Source organism: Argiope bruennichi, chromosome 3, assembly GCF_947563725.1.
Source record: "Argiope bruennichi chromosome 3, qqArgBrue1.1, whole genome shotgun sequence".
Lineage (NCBI taxonomy): Eukaryota > Metazoa > Arthropoda > Arachnida > Araneae > Araneidae > Argiope > Argiope bruennichi.
Window position 1 is genome coordinate 52,420,291 of NC_079153.1, and position 17,777 is coordinate 52,438,067.

The 17,777-nt window shown below is 27.7% G+C and overlaps 1 protein-coding gene across 2 annotated transcripts in view; it reads right to left on the reverse strand.

Annotated features, from left to right (window-relative positions):
• LOC129963470 (uncharacterized) overlaps positions 1–15,478 on the reverse strand; it is a 36,879-nt gene extending 21,401 nt beyond the window's left edge. For both annotated transcript variants that reach the window (XM_056077869.1, XM_056077868.1), the window contains exons 1-2: positions 15,259–15,478; positions 5,601–5,709 (exon numbers count right to left, since the gene is read on the reverse strand). In XM_056077869.1, the coding sequence (XP_055933844.1) occupies positions 5,601–5,664 (64 nt within the window). In that variant the 5' untranslated portion in view covers positions 5,665–5,709; positions 15,259–15,478. The remainder of the gene's footprint in view (positions 1–5,600; positions 5,710–15,258) is intronic.
• Positions 15,479–17,777: the final 2,299 nt, after the last annotated feature.

Below are 17,777 nucleotides of genomic sequence, written 5' to 3' on the forward strand. Positions count from 1 at the left end.
AGATATTTATAAAATTTTGAACCAGGTCTGTCCAATTATTGATCATTTGACTGTCTGTACTTTGACATGCATATAAACAGAATAATTCACAAACGGAATCACATAAAATCACGCAATCACATTCAATTTCACATTTACAACAAACTGATTCGTTACAGGCTTCTGCTATTTTTCTATAAGTGTGTGAAATGTCCTTGGACTCGAATGTAAAGCCATGAAAGAAAATGCTCTAAGAAGAATTAATTTCATAAATCTGCTATCTAATAACAATGTCAAATAATGCGATGTTTTTTTTTATGTTGTTCGAAGCTATCATTATGCATAAATACTTATCAAATCACCAATTTTAGTAAATTAAAATTTTCAGCGACAATCTTATTTATTCTTTAATGGTTGCATATGTCAAATGATCGAATATAAAGAAACTAGCTACCTTGCCAAGTGGTTTGTTCACTCAGATTATTGTTAAATTGTTCAAATGAAATGCATTTTTTAAAAATTTCACTTGTTATTTGAAGAGACTGAAAAGCATGAATTTTATTAAATAAATTTGTTTCAAATTTACCGCACGTGCATATTAAAAAGTATATACGCAAAGAAATAAAAGAAGAAGGAAGAATACTATTTGGAAGTTAATATTCAAAGAAAATATTTTTTTTAAATTTTAATTTTAACCCTGGAAAAAATATACAATTGAATGTTTTGATGGACGAGTTTGAATTTCTTCATAACTTCAAAACATTATTACATGTTGTGTATCAAATAAAATTTCTAAAAAAGATAAATGGAAATTTTTTAAAAAAATTCGAAATTGAAATTAATACCATAAAAAAGATTTTAATTTTAAGATAATGCAAAAATCAATTTTTTGTGATATAATAGTTTAGGAAGATATTAGCATCAACTTATTTTCTCATTATACCTTCTGTTTGAAGCCTATTTCTAGCAGTTTGGTTCAATTATATTTTCTTTTCTCTGACTGATTGGAAGTTCTCCTCCTAACATTTCCAATAACATTTTACGGTTTTATTGATTAGTTATGCAAAACATTTTATTAAGTGCAGTAACAAAATTGCTCAAAGAAGCAGTCAGAAACTTTAATATGGTGATTTGTTTACATTCGAATGTTGCCATTCGACAATATATAATAAGAATTTCTATGCCATGTACATTAGCATTTTATATGTATACAAATGTTTTGTAACATATGAACGCTTACATTGTGCATTGTTGGGTATAAAATTATCAGCATTAAAATACATCGCTCCACCTAATCAAAGAAACTTTAAAACTATTATTATGCTAGAGTTATATGAGATAATTACTAGTATTCCAGTCTATAAGGTGATGCCTTTTTCAAAGTCATTTAATGAATTTGAAATCACCGTATCGAAATTTACCTTTATATTTTCCCTATTGTGTCTACTGCCAGTTCGTTGACCTTAAAAACCAGCTCATAAATTTTTATAAAAAATAAAGAAAAACGATTACAAGTTCTTTCATTAGAGGATTAAAAATCTGATTTCATCCATGGAATAAATAATTTTATTCAAACAAATCGAGTTCATTATGGCTTGTTTTCAAATCAATGTAATTTCAAAAAGTTTTCTTTTTTGTCCGTTATTAGAACTAATTTTAACCCGCTACTTAGTTTTATTGAAAACCAGATTTATCTTCACAACTTTTTAAAAATTATTATAAATCCCCCTTTTAAAAGAAAGAAAAGAAAAAGGCAGTTTAAAAAAAAAATCTAAACGAGCTTTTTTTTATTATGCTGTTAAAAGAAAGCAAGACCGTGAAAAAAAGAAGAGAGAAACAATTGTTATAGTAATCATTTCTTCCTAAACAGAAAGCAAATGTTCTAGCTGCTTCCATTAAAAAAGAAGAAAAAAAAATTGTGTAATGACAGAATATTACAAACAACAACACGCGGAAATCCGCAAGCGTAGAGAATATCGCGGTAAAGCGACATTTTTATCTGGCATCAGAGGAGATTAGACAGATTTGCAAACGATTACAATTTGGCGTAAAAGATTTAACATTCAGGTTTTTCAGCTATACCTTGTAGTAAAGTCTCTAGACCGCAAAGAAGATATTTGAAAACAAATAACTATATATTTTAAAGAAATTTTAATGACTTGGATGTAATAATCGTAGTTTATTTTTTATATAATGCGATGTTTAACCTTTTAAAACTGCGTTATCGAAATTATTATTTTTGTTCGAAAATATTTTCAGACATATAACTATCTACAAACTGTAATTATTTTCCGTTAGGATAGAAGAAAAAAAAAAACGTAAATAAATATACGACTACGTTTTCAGCTTAATGTTATTGTTTATTCAGTTGAAATTTATTATTTTAGTAGAGTTTATATTCTGTTTTGAAAAAAGAAATCTAAATATTGTTTATTCAGACATTAGCAGCATTTTTTTATTTTTTTTATTTATTATATATTTTAAACATAAGAAATATGTTTTCTTCAGACAAGCAGCATTTAATTCTAGGAGATTTATTTCGATAAGCAACCAAAAATATTGTTTTTCCTGAGGGTGTGTGAGTTAGTAAATTATATTAAGGAATTAATTTTTCCCTTTAGACATCAGTTTTGTTAGTTTCAGGTTTCAGTTGGTTTTTTGAAAAAAAGTCTTTCATTTGAATTTTTAATTATTAGATTATTATTATTACTAGATAATCGTTAAATTAATTATAAGGAAGAATTTCTCATAAAAAATAAATTCATATGATTTACTAAAAAAACAAAGAAACCACTAATATTTAAAAAAAATTATTACTAAAAAATGTTTTGTTTAAAAAAATCCTTTCTGTTTCTTATGGAACTCATTGTATAAACAAATGATAGTTGCCAAAAGAAGTTATTTAAAATAATAAAGGATAGTTATATTAAGTCGATATGTTATAGTTATATAAGTTTATAATAAGTCTGAATATTAAAAAAGATAGACAAAAAGGATTTTCAGTTTCCAGATACTAAAAAAATGCGATAAATACTATTTAAAATAACTAAATTGAACGGAAATTAAAAAAATACAGCAAAATACATTAAAAAATATTATTGTTTAAGTTTTTACTTTTTGCTTATCTGAAGTCGTTATTAAACCCGCTAAAATTCAGCAGGCAAGACCGTTAAAAGAAATACATTTAATACTTCCGAAATCAAGAACAAAAATAATGTTCACAATTGTGTTTCGTTTTACAAAGCGAATATCACCTCTAAGATAATTATTAGTAATAACATCGAAAGTAAAGTAAAGTTCCCTTCCTCTTGCAACCCGAAATTGTACTGCAAACATGCCATCCCAATAGAAAACCGTCTAGTAATTTACAGTAACCTTGGATGTCAACGGTTCTGCATCGTAGAATTACCGCCTACGAAGGTGTTCCATTCATTTGATGGTACCGTAGAATTTAACAGGAAATGACCTCTGCAGAACTAAACGCTCCAGTAGTAGGCCAGAGGTCCATTATCTCCAAATGAAGAGAAAGAAATCCTGCCTCCCTCACTATTACAACCGCTTATCAAAGCAAATTGCTTGCCTGAAAAAGTAAAAGATCATAAATTTTCCATAGCTAATAGTAGTGTTCGAACCGACAGTGTGACTGGAAGAATTATTTTCGGTGTATTTTTGATACACATTTAGAAGGCGGACAGAAATTTGTGAGGAAATTGGTTTGGAAAGTTTAAGTTACTTTTCTTTAATGATAGTTTTCAAAGTTTAATATAAATGCAAAGAAGTTAAAGATTTTAATTTTTTTATTTTAATTCTTTATAATGTTGCTTGCAATTTCATAGAGGAAATTTCAAAGAATTTGGATTTATTTCGCAGGGAGCCCATAATGTTAAGTAATATTGTAAGATATTTTATTATATTATTAAATATTCAACAATATTATAAAATATTGCGAATATTGTATAATATTGTATAATATAAGCGTGCTACTGGGGTTATTGAAGTAAATAGGTTTATTTACAAAAGCGTCGGAATATAATACTTACATCGAAGATAGAACATATCCCCTTTTGTAAATAAAAGCATAAAATCGAGGCGTATTTACTTTTAGGCATGTAATAGAACATTTTGGCAGCCCAATCTGAAGGCTGAATGAATGTTCTGGCATCTTTAAATATGAATATCGGATAAATTGTCATAAGTAAAGGGGTATAATTTGACAAAATTACCGCATTATTTTGCAGATAAATGTACAAATTGAATCAAGAAAATTTATATCTCAGCCCATCAGAATACCAAATAGAAATTTCAGCAACTCTAACTTCTTAAAAAGCAAAAAATTCCATTCCATTTTTTTTTAAACAAAATTGCAATTTGTATAGAATATTATAATTTTTGAATTATGATTAATTTCTTATTCACTTTTAAAAGTAATATAATTAATTTATATATTTTGATTTTAACTTTCCGAAAAATAATTTCTATTTAGAACATTTTTTGCATTTTTTTCTGTAAATTAATTCCCTTATTTCTCATATAGATAATTTATGACATATAGTTATTTTATTTTAAGTAATTGTATTATTTAGCATTCATTCGTCAAAAACCTAACGATGCAATTAAAACAATATCACGAAGAAAAATAAAAATTTATTTGATAATATGAGCTTAAAAAGCTTTATAACATTATTCCCTACAAAAATTTTTATAGTTGACCGTTAGGCAAATAAATTTTGTTTAATTTTATTATCGTCGTTATATCTAGAGAAGGATTTTTGATAGGTTAATAATAAAAGGAAGAGAAGAAGTGAAACAATACAAGGGCGAAACTTTTAATTTTAGGTCACAAAGGGATAGTCACCGTGACCTTGAGTCATAAAAAAAATAAAAAATAAAAATTCCTTTCCTTCGCCAATTTACAATCGCTAACTCATAAACCAAAAATCGAGAATCATTGGAACGAGACAAAGAACTCTCCCAACAGAATCTAAAGTTCGTCTGCACAGGTTCATAGTAATAATAACCGACACTCCCCCATTGTTTCTGGTCATTACCAACAGAACATTTCCGTTACCGATTCGAGTTCATCTCAATTAACTACGGTACTGAAAGCACAGAGGCGATCCGTTAAGGCAAAAAGAGGCATGTTATGTTTATGCGACGTCCGACTTTATCAAAAATCTAAAAATTTAAATTGGAAATAGGGAAGATAAGTGTATGACCTGGATAATTTGCACTTTGTGTGAAGACGGTTGCTTATTCGTTATTTTTTAAGCCAGCCATAACGGTGCCTGTTTAAAACCGCCAACTCAATCAGATACTGTAAGAATAGTACCTTCGGCCTTCTATTGTTGAAGCTCGCCAATTGCTTCTAGAAAAGGTGGAGCTTTATTGTCAAAGTCAAGGTTTTCTTACTTATCTGATGAGGCTCTACTTTCTTACTCTTTACCATCAGCCAATCATGCATAAATTTCACGTAAAATGTTATTGAATGCGAGTTTTTTTTTATCGTAGAAAGATGGAAAAGTACAGATTAAATATTTTTTAAGTGCCAGTGCAAGAGCCGGTGTAGGACTAAGAGAGAATAATAATGGTGTTTTTAAAGAATGAGGAAAGAAGGAACTTACCTTGGCAAAGATTTGCAGCTAGATATAAAGCCAAACATATCAGTAGAGGTCTGAAACTTCCCATTCTTCAACAGTGACTAGATGCGATGGTATAGCGGGTAAAAAATTTCTGGAAGGAAATTTTTTTTTTAATGTTTAAATGTTTATAAAATACCTGTATACATAAATATAAAATAATGATATACTTCAATATCCATGAATAATATTATAATTGTTCAGTAGATTTCCCTCTTTTAAAAATCATTCAAAAATTAGTATTTTAAGTTTCAGCAGGCAATGCATTTTTTTTTCAACCAAGATAAAACTATAGAAATATGTAAATATTTCGCAGTAAATGAGGTAAAGTGAGCAAGTCGACGAAAAAAAACCCCAAGTTTCTTTATAAAAGGAAATAAGTCTAAAGAAACAATTGCATATTTTCTAGGAAGAATATCTGTTACATTTCTGCAATAATTTCAGAAAGGAAAAAAGTTGATAAATATTATCATGAATTATTAAATTTTTATTGAGGAAGAAAAAATATATTTGATATTAGAGTTTTCATGAAAAAGCAAGATACCATTGAAATATGAATTTATCTTTATATAAAAAAACAATTTAGATTTTCTTGCAAATGTATTTAAAATATAATTTACTACTTATAAGCATCTAAATGTAATAACTATCGAACACTTTTAAGTTGACAGTATTATTATCTTTTTTTTTTATTTTCTCTCCATTTGATTTTGAATCATAAAGGCGTGAAAGTCTTATGTTGTCCAGAGATTTTGAGGAATTAAATATAAGAATGTTTAATTCCCAAAATTTATTCTTAAAGAATTAAAAATGTATTCTTAAGAGAATAAACATCGTCTGCAAATCTAATCAATATGAATGTTTAATTTAGGCATGAATGTTTAATTAGATACGAATGTTTAATTCATATAAGTTATTATAGCTTTTAATAATTAATAAACAGAATTATTATCTTATATTAAACCCAATCCAATAGGGAAAATCATTTTAAAAATTATAAAAATGAACATCCAACGTGTTTTCATTGATTTTTTTTAACATTGACCTTAAATGAAGATAACAGATGTCGTTAAGTACGTAACGCTAGAATAACTAAGGCGTTATTTATACATTTCCACTTTTTTGTTAATGCTTTCATAACCTAAATTACCTCACCTTCTCTTGAATAAATATCTTGTTTCATTGAATTTTAGTTTTTCTTGAAAATCAAACTTTAAAAAAAAAATCCAATACCGATGTTCTGTATCGATAAGCTGCAGTGCATAACCTTGGGTCAATCGATCTGGTTGACGAAGTTTCTTATGATTCAATGTGGGGGGGGGGGAGATGAGTTTACAAAAGTAGAGTAAAATTAGTATGAATCTCTAATAGTCTTATTTCTAAGAATTTAAGTTGAAACTGGTAGTGAGTTGAGTTATCATATCATATCATATCTATAATTTTATATTCAGAATGAATATTAACTCAGAGTTTCCGGTTGTTTTTAATTTGCATAGTATAATAATTCAAAAGACAGCACCATTTAAATTCAACAGTATCTAATTGATATTCGTTACGATACGAATAATTAGTTCCTGATTGTTTTGAATTTCAATATAATCTTCTAAGAATAAGAATTTTTTTTTTTAAAATTTCGTATTTGTATTTTCGACATTGTATGATATCGTGCATTTAATATAAACAAAGGCCTTCTCTTTTTTTACATTTTATATCTAAAAATGTTTTTTTATTTACATATTTCAGTTCAACGTTTATTTTCTATTTGGATAATTGCTCAATAATTAATCTAACTTTAACTGAAATTTGATAATTAATACAAGCTTGCTTTTTATTTCTTTTGTATTTAACTTTATAAGCGATTTATATTTCTAAGGCGCTTGAATTTCATATACAATCAATTGTTTTACTTTCTTTCTTTAATTCATTATACCGAAATACTATTTAATGTATTTTTATATTTTATATCTTGTTCTTGGGCATATTTCTTTTTTTTAATTTTATTTTCAGATTTATATATATGTATAAAATGCTGTTTTGTTGTCCAAGATCACACGCTGTGCAACACGTTTTATTGATCTTTTATTTCATATATTCTGCATATTTAAACCTCCACTTTAGTTATTCACAGATAATTTAATGGATTATCCCTTCTCTCTTATCCCTACATTTTAAATTTAACTAAATGTTTATTCCTTTTGCTTAAAATATAGTACAGTCTCATACGTTTCATTCTCATATAAATATGTACTTTTCATACCATTATTGAACTTCAAACAGTATGTCATTTTTATCTTTGCATTTATATGTCACTTAGCTTAATTTTTTAAAAGTTCAACTTCATCTCGACCAAACCGGATATAAATCACATAAGCTAAGATGGAGGAGAGGTTTGGTGTTAAGGTATAAGAATTAAATAATTTCCAAATTTTGCTTCCTTCAAGTTATGGTTTTAAAATACATAGAGAGATAATTTTTTAAATAATAAAAGAAATTTTTTTTTATATAGAACCATAAAATTGTTAGAATTTTAAAAACGTAAAAGTCGATGACAAAATATCTCTTTTTTTACATGTAATTTGGTTTTATTGAGATAGTATTTCATTGTTTTTCCTCCATTTGTTGCCAGGAATCAGATCTGGCACTTGAAAATGTTTGATTTACTTCAATTAGTTAGAGGTAAAGAATTTCTAACAGTTCAATTTGGAATAAATCACAGCTGTAAGTTAAACAAGGTTATAAATTAATTTTTTCCGAGTTTTTTCTGAAATGGTTTAGAATTATATATATTATGGATGTTTTAGATTAATCCTAAATATAGAATAATCTTAAATTAGATTAGAAAATATTTTTAACTGACAAAATGGCGAATCAATATGTTTGCTTTTACACAGACAATTTGCAAAAGTATATTCATTCTTTTATAATTTTTATGGTGGAAAAAAAAATCTAGAATGGCTTGCCTAAGAGATACAATGAATATATACAATTATAATTACTTTATATATTTTTTGTATATTTAAAGAATGTCCAAGCTTAACACGGTTCAATAATTCCAAAGTTCATTGATCATTTTATGAGGCAACATTAATCAATTTAATCTTTAAAGAACCGTAACAGTTTTTTAAAAAGAAAAAGACGGGGGATGTGTATAGGTGAATGAAAATGAACCTTTCATTCGATCAGAAGATATTTAGCACTGATAAATGATCAATACATTCCTTAGCTTTTCATGCAGCAGATTTACAAAAAGTATTTATCCTTTTATGATTTTTAAAAAAGTCTAGAATAGCCTGCCTAAGAGATACAGGTGACTGCTCAAATAAATTTGTATATTTTCTGTGTACTTAAAGAATGTATACACTTTACATGGTCCAGGAATTCTAAAGCTAATTGATCACTCTATAAGACAACACTAATCAATCTATCCTTTAAGATAATCAAAGATAATTTTTTAAAAGCGTGTGATTTGATAAAAATGACTTTACACTCAATCAGAAGATGTATGACTCCAATTAATGGACAATATATTCACTCGTTTTTCTCGAAACCAATTCAAAAAAAGATATTTATCCTTTTTGGATTTTTTTCGATGGAAAGTCTAGAATGACCTGCATAATGGATACCATTGACTGCTTCGATTACTTTGTATCTGAGTAGTCAACAAATGTCAAAACACGTCCAGGAATTCCAAAACTCGGTGATCATTCTATGGGGAAGCAATAATCAATTTGCCATTTAAAGAACCGTAACAGTTAAAAACAAAGACCAAAAGATAATCATCTTTTAAAGGGTGTGAATTGACAAAAAAATAACCTTACACTCAATGAGAAGATGTATAATTCCGATTAATGGCTAAAATATTCATTCGCTTTCCTTACAACCGATTCACAAAAAAAGTATATTTCTTTTTATGATTTTTTGATGAAAAGCTTGCATAAGAAATGCAGTTGACTGCTCCAATTACTGTGTATCTGGGTAGGCAGCAAATGTCCAAACTTATCATAATCCAGGAATTCCAAAGCTAATTGATCACTCTATAAGATAACCCTAATCAATCCATCTTTTAAAGAGCCTTAATAGTTTTTAAAAAAAAGATCAAAAGATGACATTTTAAAAGCTTGTATTTTGACAAAAATGACTTTACACTCAATCAGAACATATATTACACTGATTAATACCTTGAGTGAATGTATTGGCGAGTGAAAAATACATTCACTCGCTTTTCTAACAACCGATTTTCTCTCAGGAATTCCAAAACTCTATGAATACTCTATGTGCAGCACTAAACAATCGGTCATTTAAACAGTTAAAAATAAGGAAGATAATAGTCTTTTAAAGGGCGTGAATTCACAAAGGATGACCTTACACTCAATCAGAAGACATATGACTACGATTAATGACTAAAATATTCACTAGCTTTTCTCACAACCGATTCACAAAAGTATTTATCATTTTATAAATTTTTTTCGATGGGAAGTCTAGAATGGGTTGCCTAAAGGTTACAGTTAACTGTTCCAATTACTTTACTTATCATATGAGTAGGCAACAGATGTCCAAACTTAACACGGACGAAGAATTCCAAAGCTCAATGAGTACTCTATGGGGCAGCACTAAACAGTTTGCGCTTTAAAGAGCCATAAAAAGCTAAAAAAAGACAAGAGATCGTCCAAAAGTGTGTGAGTGGACTAAAATAAGTGGATCGTAAATAGCATTTTCCGAGTCTGTAGGCCAAAACCAACTCGTTCGTTTGTCGTAATGGGTCAATAGGTGCAATGCCATTCGACCGAAGTCACAATGCGAGACTCTTCCTTCCGGAAGCAAAGGACCTCTCCTTTCTCCCTTTGTCTGAAGGAAGGACACCACAAAGGATGACGTGACCGAACGGTGTTTAATGGCTCTTATCTTCTCGGATGTTCTTTAACATGATAGCATAATCCAATGACGTATAATTGGTAGAATTCGGTCCATTTGTTTGCAACTTAGGAAACGAGTGATATTGTGTAGAGATGCTAGAATTATGAGTTATGGTTTTAACTGTTTGGTATAGAAATAATATGGATGTCCTTTAGTTTGATTTTTTTAATTCTAATTTTTAAACTTTAATTATGTTTAAAACTTTAAATTTTTAACTCTGTATTAAAAATAATTTTATGTTTTTGAATTCATTTTTTTCTCTAACTATTAAGAAGCATCAAATGTTTGAAATCAAAATAAATTGAATTAAGAAATAACTGGTAATTAAGTTCTGAAAATGTAAAAATAGCGTATTATCATCAAGAATATATAAGTGTACAAAATTTCAGAATTCTATTACTACCAGAATCGGAGGAAAAATCGATATAAAACTTCATTTTTGTGTCAAATCTCATCAAGCATGCCAAATTATTAAAAATGTATAAAAATACCAATAAGGTGATTAGAAAATCGTGTCATTCTAGATTCGATTCTTAATGACATCACATCCTCACCAAAAAAGGAGATGTCGAATGTAAGAATAGAACAGTAATAGAAAGGGTGGTCAGCTTTTTAGTAGAAGTTTGCATGCTTCATTTCTAAACCAACTGGAATGTTTTAAAAATCGGTTCTTTAAAGTTTTATCAGAATTTGAAAATAGTAATTTTATCTATCGGGTGTTTGCAAATGTTAATTGTCTAGTTTCTGAAATGTGTAGATTTTAAAATCTCAAAAAATAAGATAGTCTACTTTATTGAATCTCTGCTGTTTTTGTTTTGAAATTTTAATTTAGAAATAATATTAAGAAAGCCATTATTTTAACGAACCTGCTTACAAGACATGCAGCATTTGAAATTTTCCCTGTATTTTAAGAAAGTAGTTGTTTTTCAAATTTATGTTTTGAGGTTCATATTCAAGATAATAAAAACTAAATTCGTGGGACCGTTAATGGTCTCCGTAAATTGTCCAAATTAGTGTAACAATTATTTTTTTATAGGTTACGTTACACATAGACAATTTACGTATAACAATTTAGAATAATTTTCAGATATATGTATACGTAAAAGCATGGATTAAAGAATGCAACACACGCCATTGCTAAATCTGAACTGAGTCATTGCACCACAGGGCATCAGAGGGCACTGTCACTGATGTCATCATAATCAATATAGTTAGTATTACAAGAGCGGCTACAAATTTGTTCATTCTGTTCCTAACTTGTTACTATAACTGTAATAACAGTTTTCTTAAGAATAAAAATTAACTTAAGCTACTAACTATTAGTTAACGGAAGTGCTATTAGATAGGGTAATATAAGTAGCAAATTTGTTTAAAAATTGTTTATGCAGCGAGAATTAAAATAACATGAAAGTATCGTTCTTTCCATTAATAAATTTAAGGTTGTTTTACTAGGAACTAATTTGTGATATAAATAAATATGCCTCAGGTATTTTTTTTAATTTAGGCTTGATTGAGCATGCCATTAAACGCGAGTGTAGTATTGCTTTCGGGATATCTTATTTTTTAATTCAAGCTTCATCGAAGATTAAAGGAACAGCGAAATACGGAAATAAACTACTGTTGAGTATTTAATATTTTTTTTCCTGTTGCACAGTTCAGGGATTTTGAAGGTGGTGACCTTTTGTTCGGAACTAAGTGCGCTTGGCAGGTATAATTTATAGAAACAAATTAAACGCGAGGAAAATTTTATTTAGGAAAATATTTTAATTCAATTATCATCTTTTTTTCCATGACAAAATTAATTTTTTAGTGAATGTATTAATTATCCATCAATTCAAATTTTATAAAAAAATTATAATAAAGTACTTTGTTTGTTGTATGAATTTGTTCACTATAAAGTTAGATATCTAGTTAGTTTTTATTTAATATATTTCTAATAGTTTTTCTCTACATTTAAAAAAAATTATGGATAAATTAATATTTATATGATTTAATACTAAAATGTCTACTAGAATTCATCTTTTACATTTTATAATTAAATACGTATAGCTATACTATATTTACGACAATATTATGTAAAATTTTCAAATTCAATTTATAATATACATATATATTTCAAATTCCATATATAAATATACAAGAAGTTTATACATTTATAATATTTATACAATTTATAATATACATATATAATATATCTTTTTTTACCACAAAGTAGGAAGAATAAAATTTTAAAATTGTTTGTGAAGAGAATTTTGCATGAAAAAGGACATACGATGACCTTTTCAAGCATTTAAAATTAATAAAATTAATTTTTACATTAATGCACATAAATCGATTATTTATCAATACTTTTGCATAATTTTAGATACAAAAAAATATATAAATACTATTTTTCACAATTCCAGCATTAATAATAAAAAATACAAAATTTCTAATCATTTTCAATTATTAATAATTAAAGATATTAAAAAGGAAATAAAATCTATTTTTACAACAAAATTAAAAATTAAGCATGAATTTTTACCTACTAACTTTTTAAGAAAAATGAATTAGTAAAGATGGATTGAAAAAAAATATATTTATAAAACAAGAAAAAAATTCTCTGAAATAAAAATTTTGAAGTACTTTTTAATATAAATTTTCCATTCTATTATATAACATTGAAAATAATGTATAATAACATACTGAGGCTGGTTTGAATTTTTTAAGCTTGTGATATTTCGAAAATTTCAAAATAAATTCCCAAAATATTAAAAAAAAATATTTTTTTTCTTACATATGGTATTTTTTTTTTTTTTTACTTATTCGTACTTTTCTTGAAAAAATTATTCTCACAAAACAAGTGATCAGAGACTCAATATTAGATAGCTTTGAAGTTTGTGTTGATTATTTTGCCCATTTAATATTGCATAACAACACAAAGACATACATATCAATATTTATGTATTTCATTTTATAAGATAATCAAAGAAAAAGAGGAATTTTCTTTAGATGTATATTTTTTCAGAAAATGGCCAACGAATAATAGATTTTTAAAAAAATAAGTTATACCATAGATTAGATTTTCAATATTATTTTGTCTTCTATTCTATGTTTTAACATTTATTTTGACTTTTTACGCATTAATGAGATTTCTTTTTGCTATGACATAAAATAGCATTTGTCTTTATTCTTCCAATAATAAATTCCATACTGTTCTAACTTACGACTGAAAAATTTCAAAAAAAAGTTTGAATTAAGTTTCTATTTTTATATTTCAAGGTACCATTAATACACATCTATTAAAATTTCAGTTGTAAAGACAGAAATCGGTATAATTAGTAGTAATTCAATGGTAATAAAATGTATGAAATGCATTTTTGTTGAAGTAGACCATTCATAGATACGAAAAAAATCACCGAAATATAACCGCTACAATATAAAATCTTATTTATGATATAAAGTTTATAACAGATTATATTACATCAACAGATTAAACTGCGACGGTAAAAAAGATTATATCTGTAACAATCTATCGACAGTTCTATAGTTCCAATTTTATAAATTGCATGCTAATTAATAGAAATTTTGCATAATTCAATATTAAAAAAAACTTCTCTCAAGAGCTTTTTTTAAACAAAGATACTAAAAATTCATTAAAATAGAAAAGTTTGGAACAATTAGGAAGTTGCAGATGAAAAGAAAGTATGATGTGAATCGCGGGAGTTATTAATTAAATATTCACATTACGAAATTTATACATTTGCTGCCAGTTTTACTTTTACATTAAAGTACAAAAATTTGCAGAAATTAAGAAGATGTCGGAAAGATTATATTATGGATGAAATTCATCATATCTTGGATCTAAAATAATATTTTAAACAGTAGTTTTTGTTTGTGTAGTATTATTTGGAAGTAGTAGAGTTCTATAAAAATAGAATAAGGCTTGTAGTAGAAGAGTTCTATAAAAATAGAATAAGGCTAATATCAAAGAATTTGTTAAGTTCTGTCAGTAAAATAATTGTGAACATAAAATAATTCAATTAAGCGAGATACTTAAGCTCTTTTGGTGAATAATTTTTAATTATTTTTCATCATCATTTTCAGTTATAAACAAGTGTTTTTTAAAAAATATTTTTAAATTGATTTTTTTTTAAATTTTATTCTCGAATTTATGTTCTCAAATCTCAGTCTCAAATTAGGATTTGATCCATCCTCGAATCTTAAATTTTATTCTCGAATCATTCTATAATTTTGTCCTCGATTAATGGAAACTATATGGATAATATTGTAATTCTAGTGATAATTAAAAAAATCTCCATTTATAATTTTTTTTACAAGACTATAAGCAAGAAATAACTACTCTTATTTATAAGTTTGTATATATATATATTTTTCTTTTAGTACCAAAAATAACTTTTTAAAAGAGCATTTTTTATATACTTTTGAAAATTAAACATGTCTGCTTTAAGAATCGAAAAGATTCATGCACTTCACCGAGAAATCTTTCAAACCAAGGACACGATAAAAATTTTTTCTCATAAATTATTCAGCTAAATTTTATTCTTATTTCATCTCTCTTTCCATAAAGATTTATAGCTTGATGGCAATACTTCCAACAAAAAAGAGCATTCCGTATCCTTTTTTAGAATGAAAAAAAAATTCCAAGCGAAAAGTGTTCAATACCTTTTAGAGAGTATTCAAGAACCAATGCATCATACATTAAGCAAAAGTATAAAACGCATCTCACCTTCAAATAGCAAGCCCACGGTGGCAGTTTTGCCTCTTGGAATAAAGCAAATATCAAAGTCCAAAATCAATAAAGGTATTTATAAGTCCAAGAATGGTTTCACAGAGAGAAGAGCACTTCTTCGGTACACAAAATTCAGTCTCTTTGCAGAGACTGCCGCTCAAAGTCCTCGAAGGGAGAAGATGCGGAGTTGGATCTTGAACTTGACCGAGCGGGTTGAAGGAAGTGAGTAAGGAGTCGAGAGGAGGACTCAGTGCCTTTTATAGGGGGAGCGGACCAAGCGTGAAATGAGCGGTGCATCTTCCATCCCCTTGTGCCGAGGATGGCATATCGGGTGTACCGGTTCACTTGGCGCTCTATTTGCCCTCACGGCAGCGTGACCGCCTGCCGACACCCAGCGAGCTCTAGGAAGAAAGCGTACACGCAGGGGCAAGGTGGTTTCTCATTGGGGTGGTTAGTTTGTCTGCTATACAGATGTGGAAATGGGAGTTTTCAAAACTGTGATGCTATATTTCTTTTCGACAATTCTCAACAGAATTCGACATGAGGTAGACTTCATAGTAAGGATTGATATGAATCTAAAACCTACTTTCAAATCAATCTAATCTCAAATTTTAACAATCCAATCAATTTTATTATTTCTCCATATAGAAAAAAATTTAAATACAATAGATGACTACCCGGCTCATGACAAACTGGCTTTTCAACTACCCGGTAAAGTTAAGGGATCATTTGAAATGAGTGTAAGCATTCTTTATATATTTTAGTAATTTTTTGGAGTCTTAAATTTACGTTTTACTCTAGTATTTTATTTATTTTAAAAATATACGTAATCATATTATGTAGCAGCATAATTAGGGTAAGTTGTGTCCAGAATAGTATTCTTTTTTTCATCCTTTCCACAAAGATCATCTATAGTGACATGGTGCAAGAAAATGTCCCTCCCCCTGTTCATGGTATATTATATTCACCCCCTGAGTTTTAAAAAAAAGTTATTAAAACGTATTAACAAAGTAATTGAAACATAATATTTATTTTCGACAATTCTCAAAATCATTGATCATGAGATAAACTTCGTATTTAGATTAATCTGAACCTACTTTCAATTCGATCCAATCTCAAATTTCAAAAATAGTTCCAACAATGTGATAAATTTTATTTTTCCGATATAAGAAAGATTTAAATACAATAGACGACTATCCCATTCACGATTAACTCGCCTTCAAACTATCCGATTTAGTTAAGGAATAGTTTGTAATTAATTAAAGCATTATTTATAAGTTTTAGTAATTTTTTTTTTTAGTTTTAAGTCTACATTTTTTTTAGTGTTTTATTTATTTTTAAAAATACGTTTTCATATTGTGAAGTAGCTTTATTGAAGGTAAGTTGTGTCCGGAATATAATATAAATTTTTCATCCGTTCCTCGTGTATCGTCTTTAGTGACATAATTCAAATAAATGACCCCCCCTCCCAGTGCATGATATAATATTTTCCCTCCCTGATTTATTTAAAAAGTCATTGAAATGTAATATTTATTTTCGACAATTCTTAACAACATTCGACATAAGCTAGACCTGAAACTTAAACCTTCTTCCGATTCGATCCAATCTCAAATTTCATTAATAGCTTCAACAATTCGATAAATTTTATTTTTTTCAACACTTAGAATAATTAAAATACAATAGATGACTGTTCAGTTCAAGATTAACTGATCTTTGAACTATCGGGTATAGTTTAGGGATAATTTGAAATTAGTGTGAGCATTATTTATATGTTTTAGTAAAATTTTTTTTGAGTCTTAAGTCTACATTTTACTCTTATTTTATTTAAAAAAATATACTCTTATTTATCATATTGCACAGTAGCTTTAATGAAGGTAGGATGTGTTTGGAATATATGATTTTTTTTTCATATGTTCCACAAAGATCATCTTTAGTGACATAATAGAAGAAAATGGCTCCTCGCTTCATGGTATAATATTTTCGCCCCCTGATTTTTTAAAAAGAGTTATTGAAACGCACTAATGTTTTGTTTTTATAACGCCCTAAAGATTGGAACCAGAAGAAAGTATATACCTCTCCTTGCACTCCGGTTACTACACCAGTGATACTGTGCTGTACAGATGATTCTTTCTAGAATAGTTACACATTATTAAATTAATTTTAAAATGCATACAATATTTTTTTCTTGGATTTCTTCCTTATATTATAAAATTTAAAAACATGTAGTTCATGAGAACCATTTATAATGAACTGCTTGTACAAAAAGGGCTGAAAATATGACAGGGAGATTGTTTTGAAATTGAAAAAGTGTTAGGTGATATGGTGGGATAGGATTAATTTAGTTTAATTATATTAATGTCCCGTTTTAAAGCAACACTAGAGGTATTTAACTACACTACGGCAAAATTAGAGCTGGGACGGACCTCGTAATTTTGAACCGCTGTCAGATGACGAGAGCGACATTTGATTTAGCAATCCCCCTCCAAACTTCCCCACCACACCAGTGGGAGGACGTT